We start from the raw sequence: 16,592 nt of genomic DNA, 5'->3' as shown, positions 1-16,592 counted from the left end.
CTCTGACAAGTGGAGGGTAGGCTTAGTCCAACAACTTCCTCTTGTAGCTGACCAAGCTATTGGCGGTTAGAAGCCTGAACCGATCCCACTAGAGAGAAGATGCTACTGCCCATGCACTGGGGTGGGTGTTGTGGGTTAATGTGGACCAGCTGGGAAAGATCTGTGTTCCCGGTGAGAAGTGCATGGCCTCTGTGGAATCTGAAAAGTAGGTACTCACAGGACTCAGGAGAAAAACAGACTGGGAAAGAAGGCTCTGGCAGAGAACTGTGCTCAAGAGTGTGACCTCGGGCCGTGTGCCTCTCTGGTTTGGAAAGGTCAAGGAGCGCTGGATGTGCACCAGAGGCCTTCCGTTCCCAGCGCTGGTAATATCTGAACCTTGCCTTCTCTCCTTTTGCCACGCATAAAGCGTCTACCAAGTTTAGCTCTTGTAATTCCAGCAAAGCAGAGCCATGAAGATAGATCTGTGTATTTGACCACTGGGACCCTCCCTCCAGTCTTCCTGAGGAATAGCCTCATGCATGTCACCTCTTGTGCAGACTCTGGTGGCTCTGTATAGTGCACGGGAAGGTTTTCCTTTATTTCTTTGCCTGGCGCTAGAACTTCTGAGACTCAGCACGTTACCGCTTCAGCTCTGTCTTGCTCCATCGCTCAGGAGAGCATGTGTTTGGAGTTAGAGAGTTCACGTTTCTGTCCCAGCTTCGCTTCTTTTCAGTTGTTATTGATTTCTTTTCCTAAAGACAATATTTTACCATTTAGCCTGGCACAATGGCCTGGCGCTCACTCTGTAGCCCAGGCTGGCCTCAGGCTCATCATCCTCCTGCCTCACTGAGTGCTGAGATCGTAGATGTGCACCGCTCCCCCGGCCCCACTTCTGGGGTTCAGGTGAAGTCCCCTGCCTCTTCTCAGCCTTGTTAATTTGAAAAGATCGGGGGAAAACCATTAAAATTAAGTAGGTCCTCTGTGAATACTAGCTTTCTCTTTGCCTTCTTCTACTAAAGCATACGTCCTTGAAATTGCATGTACCTTTCTTTCTTGGTATTGTCAGTTTATTGAACACAATGTCTTCTACAGAGAAAATGCTCTATATTTATTTGATGAATTGATGTTTTGTCTGGTTCAGAAATTGAAAATGCAGTGAAATTATTTCTTGTCTTTTGCAGTTTGCCCAGATGGTAGCCATCTTCAAGACACTGGGAGGGGAGAAGTTCCCACTCATCGAGCAGACATACTATCCCAACCACCGAGAGATGGTAGGTGGCGGACTGGGGCTCTGACTCTGTGCTGTTCCTACTCATAGCCACATGGTGACTCTGGAGGCCTGTCAAGGGCTCAGCCTCTCAGCCCAACCCCTCAGGTAGCTGCATAGAGGAGCCAAAGTAGCTAGATTCTAGCCAACAGCTTTGTTTTCCACTTCTGGGTACCGAGTAGAGGAAAGCAGAAACAAAGGGCATTTTAATGAGAGATGGTAACAAATCTATAAATCAGTAGTCAGGAGGTTTCACAATTTTGAACATAGCTCTAGCTTGGCCATGTGTCTCTGGCAGTGTTACAGTCCCTCACCGGATGTCAGTTCCATAACCAGTCAAGTGGGCATAGCTGCCCTTGACTAGGCTACCTCATACAGCATGCATATGACTTCAAAGAGATTTCTCAAGTAATAGCCTCTGGTGGGTATGAAGCCTCCTAAGGCAGAAGCTGTTGCTTCTGTTATTCTCCACTAGACTTTCATTTCCTTTGCTACCTCCAAACTGTGACAAAGCAGAGTTAATCCTATGCCTTCTCTGAGTCCGCCCCCGGAGGTTAGAAGGGAAGGAAAAATGGTTGGATGAAAGCTATGAAGATGTTGCACGCGGGGCAACCTGGAGGTTACTTTCCATCTTCCTCCCCATCCCCACACCCTCTGCCCAAGGATGGTGTGGATTATCACTGGATGATCCCACTTGGAGACTCACTGCCAGAGCCCTCCAAGTGCTGTGTTCTGGGACAGAGATCATGTTTGGTCCCCTCCCACTCCCTCCTCCCAAAGGGATCTCCATCATTGCATTTAAATCCAGAGCCTTCCTCCAGCACCACACGCATGGCCCTGCTCACCAGCTGCCCATATATCAAGATGAGAAACAGTCCTGAGTTGTCAGAAGAACTGATGATCTCTGCCATCTTTTCCAGTGCTTTTCCCAGGAAAAGGTTCTGGGATGTTGAGCTCTATGGTTTACCAAATCATAGAGGCTATTGTCAGTGTTTCCCCATTTAGACAAATAAGGAAGACTTACAGAGGCTGAGGGGCCTTCAGGGGCTGGTAACTAGAGTCTGAGATATAGAGGTACCAGGACATAGCTGCAGTGTAGAGATACTTTCAGAATCACAGCTAGCTGTCTGCTGCTGTAACATCTAGACACACAGGTAATGGGGTGTAGCTGAAGGGTAGAGATACCCTCAGAATCACAGCTAGCTGTCTGCTGCTGTAACATCTAGACACACAGGTAATGGGGTGTAGCTGAAGGGTAGAGATACCCTCAGAATCACAGCTAGCTGTCTGTCTGCTGCTATAGCATCTAGCAGAACAGCCACTGAAAAAGCTTGAAGCAAGTGCAAGCTGTGTCCCCACCAGCGTGTGGTTCCCCGAGGGTTCTTTTATCATCTCCCTCTCACCCTCTACTAGAATTTGGCTTAGGAGAAGACCGTGCTTTGGGGTCACTTTTGTTGTTTCATCTTTTTGTTTTTGCTTAAAAGCAAAGTTCTAAGATAGGAACAAAGACACAAGCAATCTGAAGGAGGCTGCGGAAAAGTCCCTGGCCACCAACTGAAGGCAGTAGAGATATGTAACCTGGAGGGAGAATGCTTGCCCTTGTATATAAGTCTTTCCTTGTCCAGAGATGAACGCTAGCTGGGCCAGTCCTTCTGCCAACAACAGTATCAGGGCCCTTGCAGAGCACTGGGAAGAGTGGGCTGTTCAGCTCTCACCACGTCCTTTAAGCAGACGAAAATGTGTCAGAGGATTAGGCTAAGTTGAGCCAGTGGGAGTAGAGGATATGGGGCTTTAGTGTATTCTTTTCATTCCAGCCAACCAGCCCACTCAGGATTCAGTCACCCCTTCCATAGCCGTCTTATGACACTCGCAGCTTCTCCCTTATCGTATGAACTAAGAAAAGGAACATACATTTTCCTGACTGGAGAACACAAAGCCAGAATAAAAACTTTCAATAACAGGTATCAACTAGACTAACAAGGTTTGAAAGAAAAGGGAGAGGACCTGAGGGCAAGGCAGCTAAGCCAAACTACCTTCCCCAGCCCTCGACAAGTTGGGAGATGTGGACATAAGCTGTCACATGCTCCACAACTGCCATGATGCTGGCCAGGCCACCCACTTGTCACTTCCCATCATCTGGCAGCAACATGGCAGTCGGTGATGGTCAGAGTACCACAGAGAACTGGCTTGGTCTTCAGGACTCTCCAAGGATGTGGTGTTCACTGGTCCCCACTACGGCTGGATGATGTCAACATACTCCTTCCGAAGGTGTAGGTGGCCCCGGTACCAGCTGCAGATGCCATCAACGTGCTTCATGCAGACATAGTGCTGGGCCTGGTACCCATAGAGCTTCCGTTCCAGCAGCCAGTCTGTCCAGAGACACTCATTGGGGGCTGAGATGGTACAGGGCACTGCATAGCAAGTGGTGATCTGGTGATCACACAGTATCAGGGTGAATAGAGTGTCTTTTCTCCTTGCTGCCTTGCACATTCTGTGTCCCTCACTACCATCTCACCTGCCTTGGTCTTTTCCCATCCCAAGGTCCCTCCTGAGCTCTGCTCCCCCCTCTCCTTGTGAACGGAGTTACCCTGGTGTCACTAGACTCAGCCTTGATGGTTCCCACGCTGCCATGACTGTAAATGCTCTTCAGAGCTTTGATCTCTTTACCTTAAAATTAAAATCTCCATCTTCACAAATTTGTTATAGAGGAAATTAAAATTTGAAAATAAATTAACTCTTACAGGGCCTGGAAAAAGTACTCTGTCTTTCCCTGCTCCCTTTTCTCATTTTTTAAAAAGATAGTGTCTCACTATATTGCTCAAGCTGGCCTCAAACTTGGAATCTTCCTTCTTGCCTCAGCCTCTCAAGTACTGCTGAGCCACCGCATCTGGCTTAGGTTTTCTTTAAGTGACGATTTAGTGTCATTTCAGTCTGCCCTGTATGGTTGCGGTGTCCCACCCAAAGCAGAAGGACTTTGAGATAAGGTGCTGCAGTCTCCACCTTCCCACCCCCACTTCCAGGGCACAGTATAAGTGCAGGAAGTGAGGAAGTACATGTCTGTGGAGGAACGCGTGAAGGATGAGACCCCAAGGCTCTAAGCTTGTCCCTCACCCACAAAAGACCTTGGAAATGGACATTCCCTTACTTGGCAGCCACAGTTCTGGTGGTAGTGATGATTCAGACTCTCCCTCTGCACCAAGGACAGGTCCTCCCAGGGCTCAATGTAGTTGCACAGGTGGATGAAGACTTTTCCGTCACTGAGAATCTGGCCTTTGTGGAGAGAAAGGAACCTAGTCAGATCTAGTCAGAAGACTGCTTAGGGCTCCCAGGGGTCCAGAAAGTAATGGTCGGGGTCTCTCTCTCTCTCCTTTTCTTTTCTTCCTTGATTCCTTCTCCCCCTCTCCCCCTCCCTCCCCCTTCCCCTCCCTTCCTCCCTTTCTCCCTTTCTGTGCTGAAATTATGCCTTATCTATGCTAAACACATACTATACAACACAGAAAACTCCAGTCTCAGATGAATTTATGACATCAGTGAAAACTTAGGACTCAAAGAAGGGACCAACAAATCCCTATAACCTTTAAAGCAGAGACTAATACATGGTGTCTGTGCAAGACAGATGGGATGGTGAGGTCTGTTCCTTAAGCATGAAGCAGAAAAAAAGGTGGGATTTAAGTCAGCCTGGAGCTTGTCAGATCTAGTAACACATGCCTGTAACGTTAGCCCTCAGGAGACTGAGCAAGAGGATCAAAAGCTTGAGGTCAGCCTGGGCTACATAGCAAGACCCTTTCTTAGAGAAACAGACAAGTAAACAAAAGGTACAAGTAAAAACCAAACAAGAAAATGGCTGACTGCAGGAGCGGGGATGTGGCTCAGTAACAGAGCACACACTTAGCTTGTGTGAGGGTCTGGCTAGATCCCTAGCACAGGCAGGGAGAAAAAGGGCAAGCTGTGAGTTGGCTTTTTTTTTCTTTTGCATACTCCCTTTATATACCAACTGCTGTAGCCATAAGGCAGGTCCCAGGAGCTTTCTGGTGGAGGGTGGGAATACTAAAGCTGTTGCTGAGACTAAGTGGGGGAATGTGTAGAGTGCTTGGTACAGTTGATGGCCCTCAGAAGACATCTGCTCCTTTCCAATATCCACTCTGGCCTCTCCTGCCCAATTGATACCTGTCTCGTGACTATTTCCCCACAGGAAAGTGTCATTTTAAACATTTGTTTATCAAGCTCCTTCCAATATTTCATGGATTTTTTTCTTAAAGAGCCCGGAAGTTGTGAGACACCCCCCCCCCATGTGGGTGCTGGAAATTGAACTGGCTCTGCTACAAGAACAGCCAGTGCTCTTAACTACTGAGCCATCTCACAAGCACCATAGATCCCTTTCAATACGTCTTCTCATCAAAGCCATCCCCAGCAAGGCAAACCCTCACCTCTGCTAGGATTTGGTTACTCAACCAAATTCACTAAACAGCTGCTATAACCTAGTACCAGATGTAGAAATCAATATGGCAGGTTCTCCACCCCTCAGGAGGGTAGACAGAAAGTAGGCATAGTTTCCTGGACTGCAATTGCCCAGATATAAGAACAAAGGAACGTATGCTTATCTCCAAGTGTAGAAGAGGGTGGATAAAGGAAACTGCCCTAGAGGAGCTGATGCTCATGCTGTCTTGAAGGGATGACTGGGAATTCACTGTCAACAACTACAAGGGTCTCGTCCAAAGGCAGGAGGACAGCCTCATACCCTACAACTACAGGTAGTTCATTTTCAGAAAGGTGCAGGGTACTTTGTCACTGACAAGTGACACAGAAAGAGCTACAATGGTCACAGTGTTCGAGTCACAAAGGACTTTTCCCTATCAATGAAAGGACCATTGGCTTCTCCCGAAGGTGTGGCACCACTGACACCTTTTTGTAGAGTTATGTTTTCTCCAGCCTCGGTTATTGTTGACCTCCTCAAGGACAAAAGCCCCCATGTTTCCTTTTCCCTGATACACATCAGTGCCTCAGTGAGGATGAGACCCACAAAGTGGGTGCTCGAGAAAGGGGAGAGGTATCAAGAGATGTGAAGAGACCGGTCGGCTTATGAAGGACCTGGAAGGTACAGTGGCATGTCCTGTCTCTGCAGAGGCTGCCCAGGGCAGCATAACCCCACATCCTCGGAGCTGAGAAGCCCCTTTTATTGTGTCCTCTTCAGGAGCCGTGTCTGGACTAGGAAGTCTTTGAGGACTATGAATCCCCACTTTCCTGCCCAGGCCTGGCAGTAGGGAGTAGATGAATGGAGCTCCTCCCTGCTCTCCCTGTGGGCTGGTGGTTTTGTTTCCCTTGATTTCTTTACAGATATTTTCCATCTTATAGGCCAGCTTAGAGCCACCAAACAGTGACACTTCCCCCCTTATCCACAACCACACCAACACCTTGTTCCCAAAATTCCAGAATTCTCTAGTACCGTATTTATTTATTTATTTATTCCCCCCAAATATTCTTGGGTGTATTGGATAGATGGCTCATTTACTGTCGGTATGGAGGCTGGCCCCACTTGGGGTTCATGGAGATGAGCTGTAGAGTTGAGTTTGTGCACAGGGGAGTGATAAACACAAGGGGAACACCTTCAGGAGACGTATTTGGGCTCAAGATGCCAAAAGCCTTATACCAATTAAAACTTCCAAAATGGAACTAGCTATCCTAGGTTGGTAGAGCAGACTCTCCTGAAAATAGTGTAACGGTGGCCAAGATCACTATAGCAGGGACTCCTGCATTGAAAAGGCGTCTCATTGCTCTCCCCAGCTAAGAGGCCATGGCCACTATCACACCTCTGTTTAGCCCCTTAACTTACCTGTCAGAAGATACTGCTTCTGGCTGTTGGTTTCTAGTTTCACGCCACAGAGAGAGGAGTCAAATGGTGTGTAGACATACTGAACGTCCTTGGCCTTTTCGAATCCTTTAAACATCTGGAAGGCAGTTACAGAAGAGCAGCGCTGGGTCAGGGCAGGGCCACAGGCTAAAAGATGCTCATCTCTTTTCAAACGTCAAGCCAAAGTCTAATTCAGGTTTGGTGCACAGAGAACCTTGCTGGTTTTTATTTATTTATTTTTAAATAAATCTGAACCTTGACTTATTCCAGGGAGATGGGGAGGTAGGTCCCACAGACAGAGTTGTAGGACAGGATAGGCAGCGAGTCCCACCCTGAACAGGTTTCCACGGGTCCTGCCTGTACCAGCTCATATGGTTCCGCTTCAGCACCATCCTAAGGAGTCCTGAGTCCACTGCCTGAGTCTCACTAGGTTCATCCTCCATAGCACAAAGCCCCATCCCTCCATTAGCCCATCGTGGCTCAGCCCTTGTCCTGCTCCATGTACCTTTATCTGTTTGATTTCATACCGGATCATTTTTTGAGTGTCGGCAGGGTCTTCACTGGCGGGAACTACCTTCTCACTAGAGATTTTTGCCCGGATTACTGCACAGAAAGAAAGAGAAACTTCAGCACTGGGGGAGCACAGTATGAGATCTGGATGGCCTGGGGTCCTCTGAGTATCCAGCAATTGGTTCAAGTGTTTTGGGGTTCTCAGCGGTACGCTACATATGAGAGAAGGAACTTGGAGTTTACTCTGTAGTGGTTGCCAGCTTCAAATCCTTCAGGGCTGTTAGGTCCTTCAACTGTGCTCTTTCTGCCCTTTAACCTGTTGGTGTCTAGAGCTCGGGTTCTCCATAGCCCTGGGGATGGTGTGTGGGGGGTAGGAACCCCTTCAAGGCAATTGGTATGGGTCTCATCTATTGATACATCTTAGAATCTCTCAACGCACCTACAAGTGAGAGTAAAAATGTTTATCAGATTTGTAAATGTACCCATTCTCCATTGAAGTAGCTCATCTCTTGCTATCTAATCAAAACCTGGTTTGCTTTTTGATTTTTGGTGTTTGTTTGTTTGTTTTTTCCGGTATTAAAGACTGACTGACCCTAAAGCCTCACGCGTGAGAGGCAAAATTCTTTGTCACTGAACTACAGCCCCAGTCTTAGAAAATTTGTTAAAAAAATTTCTTCCTCTCTGCCTGACCTTGCACTAGACACAAGGCTCATCAACAGAGTTCTCATCCTGCAGAAGTCTAGATCTAGTGGAGAACACCTTAGAAAAACCAGCAGCACCTACCACAAAGTGCGCAGCAAGGAATCAAAAAGCCTTCAGAAAACGAAGGGTGAATAGGAGTTGCCAGGAGTTAAAGGTGTGGAAGTAGGGTATCCAGGTAGTGGGAGAGAAAGGACAAAAGGCATGTGGACGTCCTGTGGTTGGCACTGTGGCAACTTCAACTGCAAGCAAGGAGGCAGGTGTTTCATTGCAAACGCCCCTCCCCTCAGGAGTTCTGAAAATTATTGGATGGCTCCAGTGACAGCTAGGTCCCATCAAGCTGAGCTGACGGAAACTACTCTGGAGATCTGTGATCGAATATTTATTTATTCCCCTACAAATCAGGCTTTGTACTTCCAAGGTCTATAGAGCAACAGCCATTTCTGATTTATCAGCTGCAGCAGGAGGCACCCTACAGGATCTTAGCTCCACCCCTTCCTTCAGATTCCAGGTCTACAGCTCTGCCCAATACCAGTTTTCCCACAGGCATCCCTTGGTATGGTCCTCAAAGGCCATGGACTCACCTAGAGCCGAGTGGCAGACGTGCTGCTGGGGGTGCGCAGGCGCGCAGCTGCACGCCTCACCCAGCCCCGGGGGCCACAGTAATGCCAGCAGCCGCAGCACCACCGCCCAGCTCAGCGCAGCCAGGGGGCTCCAGGGCATGACACTGCAGAGCCCCAGCTGAGCTCCTGGGGTCTGCCTGCCGCAACAAACAGCCCCTCCAGGACTCCTCCAGAAAGCCTCCTGCAGTCCCAGTCTTTATGAGGTGGCTTTAGGACCAATCCCGCCCCCCATGGGCTCCTCCCTCCTTTGGCAGCAGGCCACCCACAGCCACCGGACCCAAAGCCCTCCTGACGAGACCAACAGACCCAGTAATGCAGAGGAAAGCCCGCAGATTCTGAAAGAGGCAGCAACCTGGAAGTAGAGGGAAGACAGGGTGTTGGGGGCAAAGCAAGAAAAGCAAAGACTAGCACAAAGACAGGAAGGTAGAAAGATGAGGGACAGAGGCTCCAGCAATAGGAGCAAGTGAGGGGAGGCAGAGACACAGAGACACAGGCCAAGTCAGAGGCAGACAGAATTACAACAGGCAAAAGAGACAGTGACAGAGGAGGACGGACCCCTCGCTGAGCGGCATACTGGGAATGAGACAAGCTACTCAGGGCTTCTTTCAGCCGCAGGAAGTGTTTTCAATGCCCTATTTATGAGGCTCCAAAGCAACAGCAAACAGTCAGGGAACAGGACAGAGAAAGTTGGGGTGTGTGTGTGTGTCTTGGCGCTGTCAGCTGGGGGGTGGGGAAGGGTGTCAGAGAAAGTAGCCAGTGCTTTAAAACTCTTTTTCACAGCAGAGTCTTAGACTGCACAGTTCAGAGTTGAGGGCAGTTCTTTCCATGGAACTTAAAACACAGGGTGTCCTGCCCAGCAGGTCAGGGCAAACTCTGGACCTCAAAGCCCCTGCTGCACATCATTGTCCCCTGGAGACCGCCATGTTGCAGAAGGCGGAGCCGCTTAGCAAACAAGACAGGCACTCTGGTCATTGTGACCCAAGCCTTGTTCACTGTTTGTCAGCAAAGTGCTCCAAGAATCTGAATGAAAAGAAACTCGTGGAGTGACTGCCTCAGCCGGAGCTGGGGGCCGAGTCCTGATTCCAACTGCCACTGGATCGTTTTGTGATCTTTGCCTCTCTGGACCCCAACTGTTTTCTCCATGAAACATCCTGGACTACACGATTCCTCCCTCTCGCTGTTTTGCAGTCCACAGCGCCAAACTCATATTCATGACCACAGTTCCACTCCATGAGACTCGAGTTTTCATTATAGACTTGACTTTTCCCTGCTGCCAATAGCTATCTCCTTTAGAAGAGTCCAGTTAGATGGCAGTGGTGATGTTTGAAAAGGGGAATTGGGAGAGAGCGAGTCAGACAGAGGCAGGTGCTAGGACCAGACTGGTGTCTAGCGTGCTTCTTCACACAATGCTCAGACCAAGGTAAAGTTGTCACTTGGAGGGGTCTTAAAAGCATCATCCCAATTTTGTCACTTGACAGAGGTTCAGTGCCATGAGGTGGCTGATAGGTGAGTGGTGGAAAGAACTAGAATCTTCACCTGCCAGTGTGCTGTATGCTGCTCCCCCGCTCTAGCTCTAGCTGCTCCCCTGCTCTAGCTGCCAGTGTGTTGTCTGCTCCTCCGCTCTAGCTGCCAGTGTGCTGTCTGCTGCTCCCCTGCTCCATTGTGTTACTGCTTCTGCCTTCATTTTGCTGCAGCTCAAGACTCTACCTTCAGAGGGTCCTTCCTCCTTTAAGTCTTAACTATTCCTCCTCTGTTTAAACAAGGCTACTTTGAGGGGGAGTTTACCTTGCTGAGGATGTCTTCCAAGGACAAACATACTGAATTCTTATGTCTTCTCTCTCCCGAATCCTGAGCTGGACAGACATAGGTCTTAGGATACCAAGTTTGTGTTTGGTACTGAGTCTGTGGTGTTGGTAAGCAGGGAAGAAGGAGTGTGACAGAGGAAGAGGACAGTTAGGACCAGCACAGGAAAGATGGCACATGACGGGGAGAGGTGGCCAGAGGTGCATGTTTCAGTGGACATTAAGATGCTCAAAATGCATTCCAAATGTTTTTGGTTTCTTACAGTGAAATCTGCAGCCAGCAAAATGTGCTCTTTCATGAATTAAAGAAAACTTCTCCTTAGCTGAGAGGAGGTCCTGCCAGGGTTGTCTAAGGCAGGGGAAACTGAAGCAGTGAATGCATAAGGAATCAGATAGGAGAACAGGACACACATAGCCTACTGTGTGACCTTGGGGATGTTGCTGTCATTCTATGGGTCCCATGTATAAAGCACATAGTGTACACTATTTCTTATTTTATTTTAATGTTTTATAAATGTTATCCAAGAAGTTCATGCAATGTATTTTGACAATATTCACCGTTTTTTTTATTATTTGTTTACGTGGGTATATATGTGCTTGCATGCGTTTATGTGCACCATGTGCATGCAGGAGTCTGCAGAGACCAACAGGTGTCAGAAGCCCTGGCTCTGGAATTACAGAAGGTTCTGAGACATCTGGTGTGGCTGCTAAGAACTGAACCCAGGTCCTCTGCAAAAGCAGCAAGCCATCTTAACTGCTGAGCTCTCTCCAGCCCCTACACTGATTCTTTAAAGGATGTTCCCAAGGGTCGTCCCAAGAAAAATATTTTAGGATGTCAAAGAGAAAAGACCTACTGACCAGTCCATTTCTTCCTTTTCTTCTCTCAGCTCACACTGCCTACATTTCCTGTGGTGGTGAAGATTGGCCATGCTCACTCAGGCATGGGCAAGGTAAGGCACGATGCCTGGTGGCAGTCCCAGTTGTGTCCAAGGGGGCTTTTACTCAGCAAGCCCATTGGTAGACTCTTCTTCCTGCGTCAGTGGCTTTCTCCATAGAACCCGACCAGGTCCCTTGGAAGCCATGGGTTTTTCCCAGTCATACAATGAAGAATACAACCAACCCAGCTGGCCCCTTAGATCTTTTGCAACCCTGGCTACTGGAAGGGACTAGAGACAGAGGAGCTGCTAGAGAGATGGGATGTTCATGTTTACCAGTGTCAGAAACTGCGTGATTGGCTTGGAGTAAGCCCTTGTGGCGTCTCGGTGTGTGTATCCACATGTCTGCCTTTCTGTCTGTCTCACATCAACATTAGGTCAAAGTGGAAAATCACTACGACTTCCAGGACATTGCTAGTGTAGTGGCCCTCACCCAAACCTATGCCACAGCAGAACCCTTCATTGACGCCAAGTATGACATCCGGGTTCAGAAGATTGGCAACAACTACAAGGCTTACATGTGAGTATATGTGGAGTGTTCAGTCGATACTAACTATCCACTTTCCCTCTGCAGCCTCCGTACCTCATCAGAGCGATAAGGTAGGACCAGGGAAAGGATGCCACTAAGTCAGGCTTCTTAGCCTGAATTCTTTGTACGTCAGAGGAGAGGTTTGAGAAATAAAACTATAGCCATTCCACTAGTCTCTAAGTGGATTTTGCTTTTCTTCAGACAGGAACAAAGGCTATATAGAGACTACAGTAGTGGCGGTATTGGGCCTTTTCACTAACGGCGTTCACAGGTTTTCTTGACTTACACTGTCACACAGGTTATGACCAATGTTGCTAGAACCAACTCTTCTCTTTTTTCTTCTGCAAACCATGGCAGAGGTTAAACCTGCCCCTTTATCGTGTTCATGTATATGCTTGGTTTAATATTTTGAAAAATGGATTGTGCTTCTTGTGTCCCTATGCACTCTTTAAAACTACATTACACACACTGCACTTTTTGTACTTCAGAGGGATTTGCATGCTCCATCAGACTGCAATTCCACAGAAGCGGCTGAGCCCGAGTGTAAACACCCAGCCTTGGAAACGCTACCCCTTTCCCAAGAGTGGATGGCTGTTCCACACAACCACACCTGCCAGGAAGAACATAGACGTCAGGCAGACAAAAGACTTCAAGACTGGTCTGGCCTCTGTTATACACGTGCAGAGAGTTTACAGTTCCAATTTTGAGACTATTAATCTATGGTCTTTTAAGAACTTGGTTAAGATATAAAGTTTTTATTACAAATAAATAAGGTTTTTTTTTTTTTTTTTTTTTTTGATTTTTCGAGACAGGGTTTCTCCGTAGCTTTTGGTTCCTGTCCTGGAACTAGCTCTTGTAGACCAGGCTGGCCTCGAACTCACAGAAATCCGCCTGCCTCTGCCTCCCTAGTGCTGGGATTAAAGGCGTGCACCACCACCGCCCGGCTAATAAATAAGATTATTAACACATGAATTTGCTTTCTGCCACTCAGCACATGAAGCTGAATGCCTTCCTGTCCCTCAGCCACACGCACCTGTCCCCACTGTCCCCCTTCCCCTCTTCTCATTGTTGGAACCTCGGGAGGTTGGGAGATAGCCCTTTCCAGACCTGCTTTCACTCTTAGTCCTTCCCACATAGACTGCTCTTCTCTAGGGTCAATTTCTTGGGAGAATACAAAATCACTGTGTTTCTCACCTTGTATAGCAGTAGGCACCCGCAGACTTCAGGGGAAACCCTCGAGGAAAGTTGAAACATGATGGTGGGGGTGTCTTTCTGATTCAGGGATTTTGAGTTTTTAGTTTGGGTTGTGATCTATGTGGGAGTGTGTGTGTGTGTGCACATGCGTGTGCACGCACACACATTCACATGTATATCTGTGTGTGTCTCTGTCTCTGTGTTTGTGTGTGTCTCTGTCTCTCTGTGTGTGCATTCGTGTGTTTCTCTCTCTGTGTGTTTGTGTGCATGTGTCTCTGTGTGTCTGTTTCTCTGTATGTGTGTGTTTCTGTCTCTCTCTGTCTCTTTCTCTCCCTCTGTGCATGCTCACATGCTTACCTGAATGTTTATAGTGTTGGGGAGCTGGGGGTTGAATTCAGGATCTCACACATGCTAAGCAATACTCTATACTAGGCTTCACTATAAGTCTAGAATTTGTTTTTTACTTTTATAGATTACTTCTTCTTTCAAAACATTCATAGTTGTATATTTATCATTTTTTCTGTTTTCCAAAGAGGAATTAAGCATTGTTTTAAAACTAGGCACGTTTAAAGACAGTAGGTTTTTTTGTTGTTTATTTGTTTTCTAATTGGTTAAAAAAAAGATGCAAAATTGCATATTTCTGGCTAGGAGAGGCAGATATCTGTGAGGCCAGCCTGGTCGAGAGAGAGAGAGAGAGAGAGAGAGAGAGAGAGAGAGATAGCGCATTAATGTTTTGGAGGAATATTTATGTCCCTCATTGTCTGTCCATCGCATTTTCTCTCAGGTTGTCGACTACACCCCTGCTCTGAGCAGGAATGGGCCTAGTGATAGCTAAGGTGAGGTGTGGCAGTCTTCCCCTCTGGAAATTCCCAATAACACCATTTGGTGGAAAGATACCCATCCTGCCCGTTATCAACAGAGGCAGTGAAGCTGTCCCTGGGGCCTTTCAGTGCCCACTTGCCCACGTGCTCCAAGGAGCCTGTATGGGTCTGTGCCCTGTGTTCCATTTTTAGGGGAAGGCATGAAGTCTTGGGGAATTTTGCAAATTTTGAAGCACTGTACAAATGTAAGGGATTTACTATTATTATTATTTACTCACAGTTTCTGAGGTCCTTCGAATCATGGCTATGTGCTGAGGACACAGAAATGAGCAACTGCTCCTACTTTGAGGAGTCTAGCCCCAGGGACATAGTTGAAACAACAAAAGGAAAGTTTATTTTTATTATGATTTTTATCATTTATTTTCTTCAAGTTTTGCAAGTTTGTTTTCTTTTTTAATTTTACTTTCTTTTCCCTCCATCCCTCAGTCCCTCCGTCCCTCCCTCCCCCTCTTTCCGTCCCTCCCTCCCCCTCCCTCCCTTCCTTCCTTTCTCTTTCCCTCCTTCCCTCACTGCTTCCCTCTGTCCCTCTTTCTCTCCTTTTTTCTCCTTCTGCTTAGTTTCTCTCCCCTCCCTTTCTTTGAGACATGGTTTCTCCTTGTAGCTGTGGCTGTCTGTTTCTTTAGAATTTTATCATGTTGAACTTTATCAAATGCAGTCTCTGTGTCTATTAAAATACTCATGAGCCGGGCGATGGTGGCGCACGCCTTTAATCCCAGCACTCGGGAGGCAGAGGCAGGCGGATCTCTGTGAGTTCGAGACCAGCCTGGTTTACAGAGCTAGTTCCAGGACAGGCTCCAAAGCCACAGAGAAACCCTGTCTCGAAAAACCAAAATAAAATAAAATAAAATACTCATGTAACTTCTGTCGTTCAATGTATTCATACAGTGCTAATTTTTTAATTTTTAAAAAATTTTTGTGTGATGAACCAATGTTCATCTGGATTGAAACCTGCTTGACCTTGATGTAGCTTCAAAAATTTTTATTGCATTTATTTGGGTGTGTGTGTATGAGCATGTGTTCTCATGAGCATACGTGTGTGTGTGTGTGTATGTGTGTGTGTGCCACAGTGAAAGCATGGAGGTCAGAGGACAACTTGTGGGAGTTGGTTCTCTCCATCTGAGACCTAAGAAACTCAGGACACTAGTCTTTGTGACAGGCACTTATATCAACTAAGCCCCCTTGTCAGCACTTCTTCATGTATTCTTTAATTTGGTCTGTAAGTATTTTGAGAATTCTTACATCTCTATCCACCAGTGGAATTGGTCTAAAGTTTTCCTTTTTTGTTTTGTGCTCTTACCTGGTTTGTCTATTTGGCTTTGTATAATAGAGTAAATTTGGTGGCTTCCCTTTCCTTTCCATTTTTGTGACTTTGATGAATATTGATGTCAAGTCTTAAAATCTTTACAGAGCTTGGCAGTGACTCCATCTGGTCCTCGCTTTTCTTTCTGATTAGATTTAGTTACTGTTTCATTCATGTTGCTTGTTATGGGTTTAATATATTTATATCTTTTGATTTAATTTTATTTAGTCATCGGTTTTTAGAAATTTATTCATTTCCCTACTTTTTTAACTTTTTGTGATGTAAGTTTTCAAAATACTCTCTAATGATCCCTGCCTATCAGTTGAGTTTCTTGTATCAATGACCCTTTTTTTCTCTACTTTGGTTGTTTTGAGTCTCCTGTTTGTTCTGCTTAATTCATTTTAAAAAACCAACTTTTAAATGTGTGGTTCTGTGTATCGTGCTTCTCTTATCTACCCTTATTCTACCCTCATCTCTATTTCTTTCCAGTTACTACACTTTGGTTTGTTTTTTTTTTTCCTTTCTGGGATTCTGAGGTACATCACTGGGTTATTTATTTGAGACCTTTCTGATTTTTCCCACATTAGGACTTTTCGCTATACACTTTCCTCTTAGAGCTGCCTTTGCTGTATCTCAGAGCTTTAATGAGTGATGCTCTCATTTTCATTTGATTCTAGGAAGTTTCTAGTTGCCCCGTGACTGTTTCAATGCTCAGTATTCACTCAAAAGTGCGTTGTTCATTTGCCATGTAGTTGTGTAGTTTCTGTGATTTCTCTTGCTGTTGATTTCTAGTTTTACTCCACTGGTAAGACATAAGGAATTATTTCAATTTTTTTTTTGTATTTGTTCATGTTTGCTTAGTAGCCTCTATATAGTTGATTTTAGAGGTTTTGTGAGTCTTTGAAAGATGTATTTCTTATCTATTGAATGGATTATTCTGAGCTAGACCTTTGCTGAGAAAACAGGCCATCAAGGTGACAGGTGACTCTAGGCCCAACCGAGACCCTTTAGTTGCTCAGGAGAAT

At 46.5% G+C, this 16,592-nt stretch overlaps 2 protein-coding genes across 4 annotated transcripts in view; one reads left to right on the top strand and one right to left on the bottom strand.

The window, feature by feature from the left end:
* Syn2 (synapsin II) overlaps positions 1-16,592 on the top strand; it is a 160,043-nt gene that overhangs the window by 120,406 nt on the left and 23,045 nt on the right. For both annotated transcript variants that reach the window (XM_057787977.1, XM_057787974.1), the window contains exons 5-7: positions 1,161-1,250; positions 11,616-11,678; positions 12,041-12,183. In XM_057787977.1, the coding sequence (XP_057643960.1) occupies positions 1,161-1,250; positions 11,616-11,678; positions 12,041-12,183 (296 nt within the window). The remainder of the gene's footprint in view (positions 1-1,160; positions 1,251-11,615; positions 11,679-12,040; positions 12,184-16,592) is intronic.
* Positions 3,169-9,376, bottom strand: Timp4 (TIMP metallopeptidase inhibitor 4). 2 transcript variants are annotated; one of them, XM_057787991.1, is made up of 5 exons: positions 8,888-9,376; positions 7,600-7,697; positions 7,077-7,191; positions 4,392-4,516; positions 3,169-3,657 (listed from the first exon to the last, which is right to left on the bottom strand). In XM_057787991.1, the coding sequence occupies exons 1-5, from the start codon at positions 9,024-9,026 to the stop codon at positions 3,559-3,561; spliced, it is 576 nt and encodes a 191-aa protein (XP_057643974.1). In that variant the 5' UTR covers positions 9,027-9,376; the 3' UTR covers positions 3,169-3,558. The 2 variants fall into 2 exon arrangements, with proteins under 2 accessions (XP_057643974.1, XP_057643967.1); XM_057787984.1 differs by having other exon boundaries at positions 3,169-3,676; positions 8,888-9,369.

The sequence above is a fragment of the Chionomys nivalis genome, chromosome 1 (genome assembly GCF_950005125.1).
Source record: "Chionomys nivalis chromosome 1, mChiNiv1.1, whole genome shotgun sequence".
Taxonomy (NCBI): Eukaryota; Metazoa; Chordata; class Mammalia; order Rodentia; family Cricetidae; genus Chionomys; species Chionomys nivalis.
The sequence above is the reverse complement of the archived record's forward strand: the minus strand, read 5'-3'. Positions and strand labels throughout refer to the sequence as shown.

Coding starts and splice junctions, on each gene's coding strand:
- Timp4 (XM_057787984.1), bottom strand. CDS start 9,026: ATGCCCTGGAGCCCCCTGGCTGCGCTGAGCTGGGCGGTGGTGCTGCGG. Junction 7,698..8,887: donor CGTCTGCCACTCGGCTCTAG/GTGAGTCCATGG, acceptor CTTTCTGTGCAG/TAATCCGGGCAAAAATCTCT. Junction 4,517..7,076: donor GAAGCAGTATCTTCTGACAG/GTAAGTTAAGGG, acceptor CTCTCCACAAAG/GCCAGATTCTCAGTGACGGA.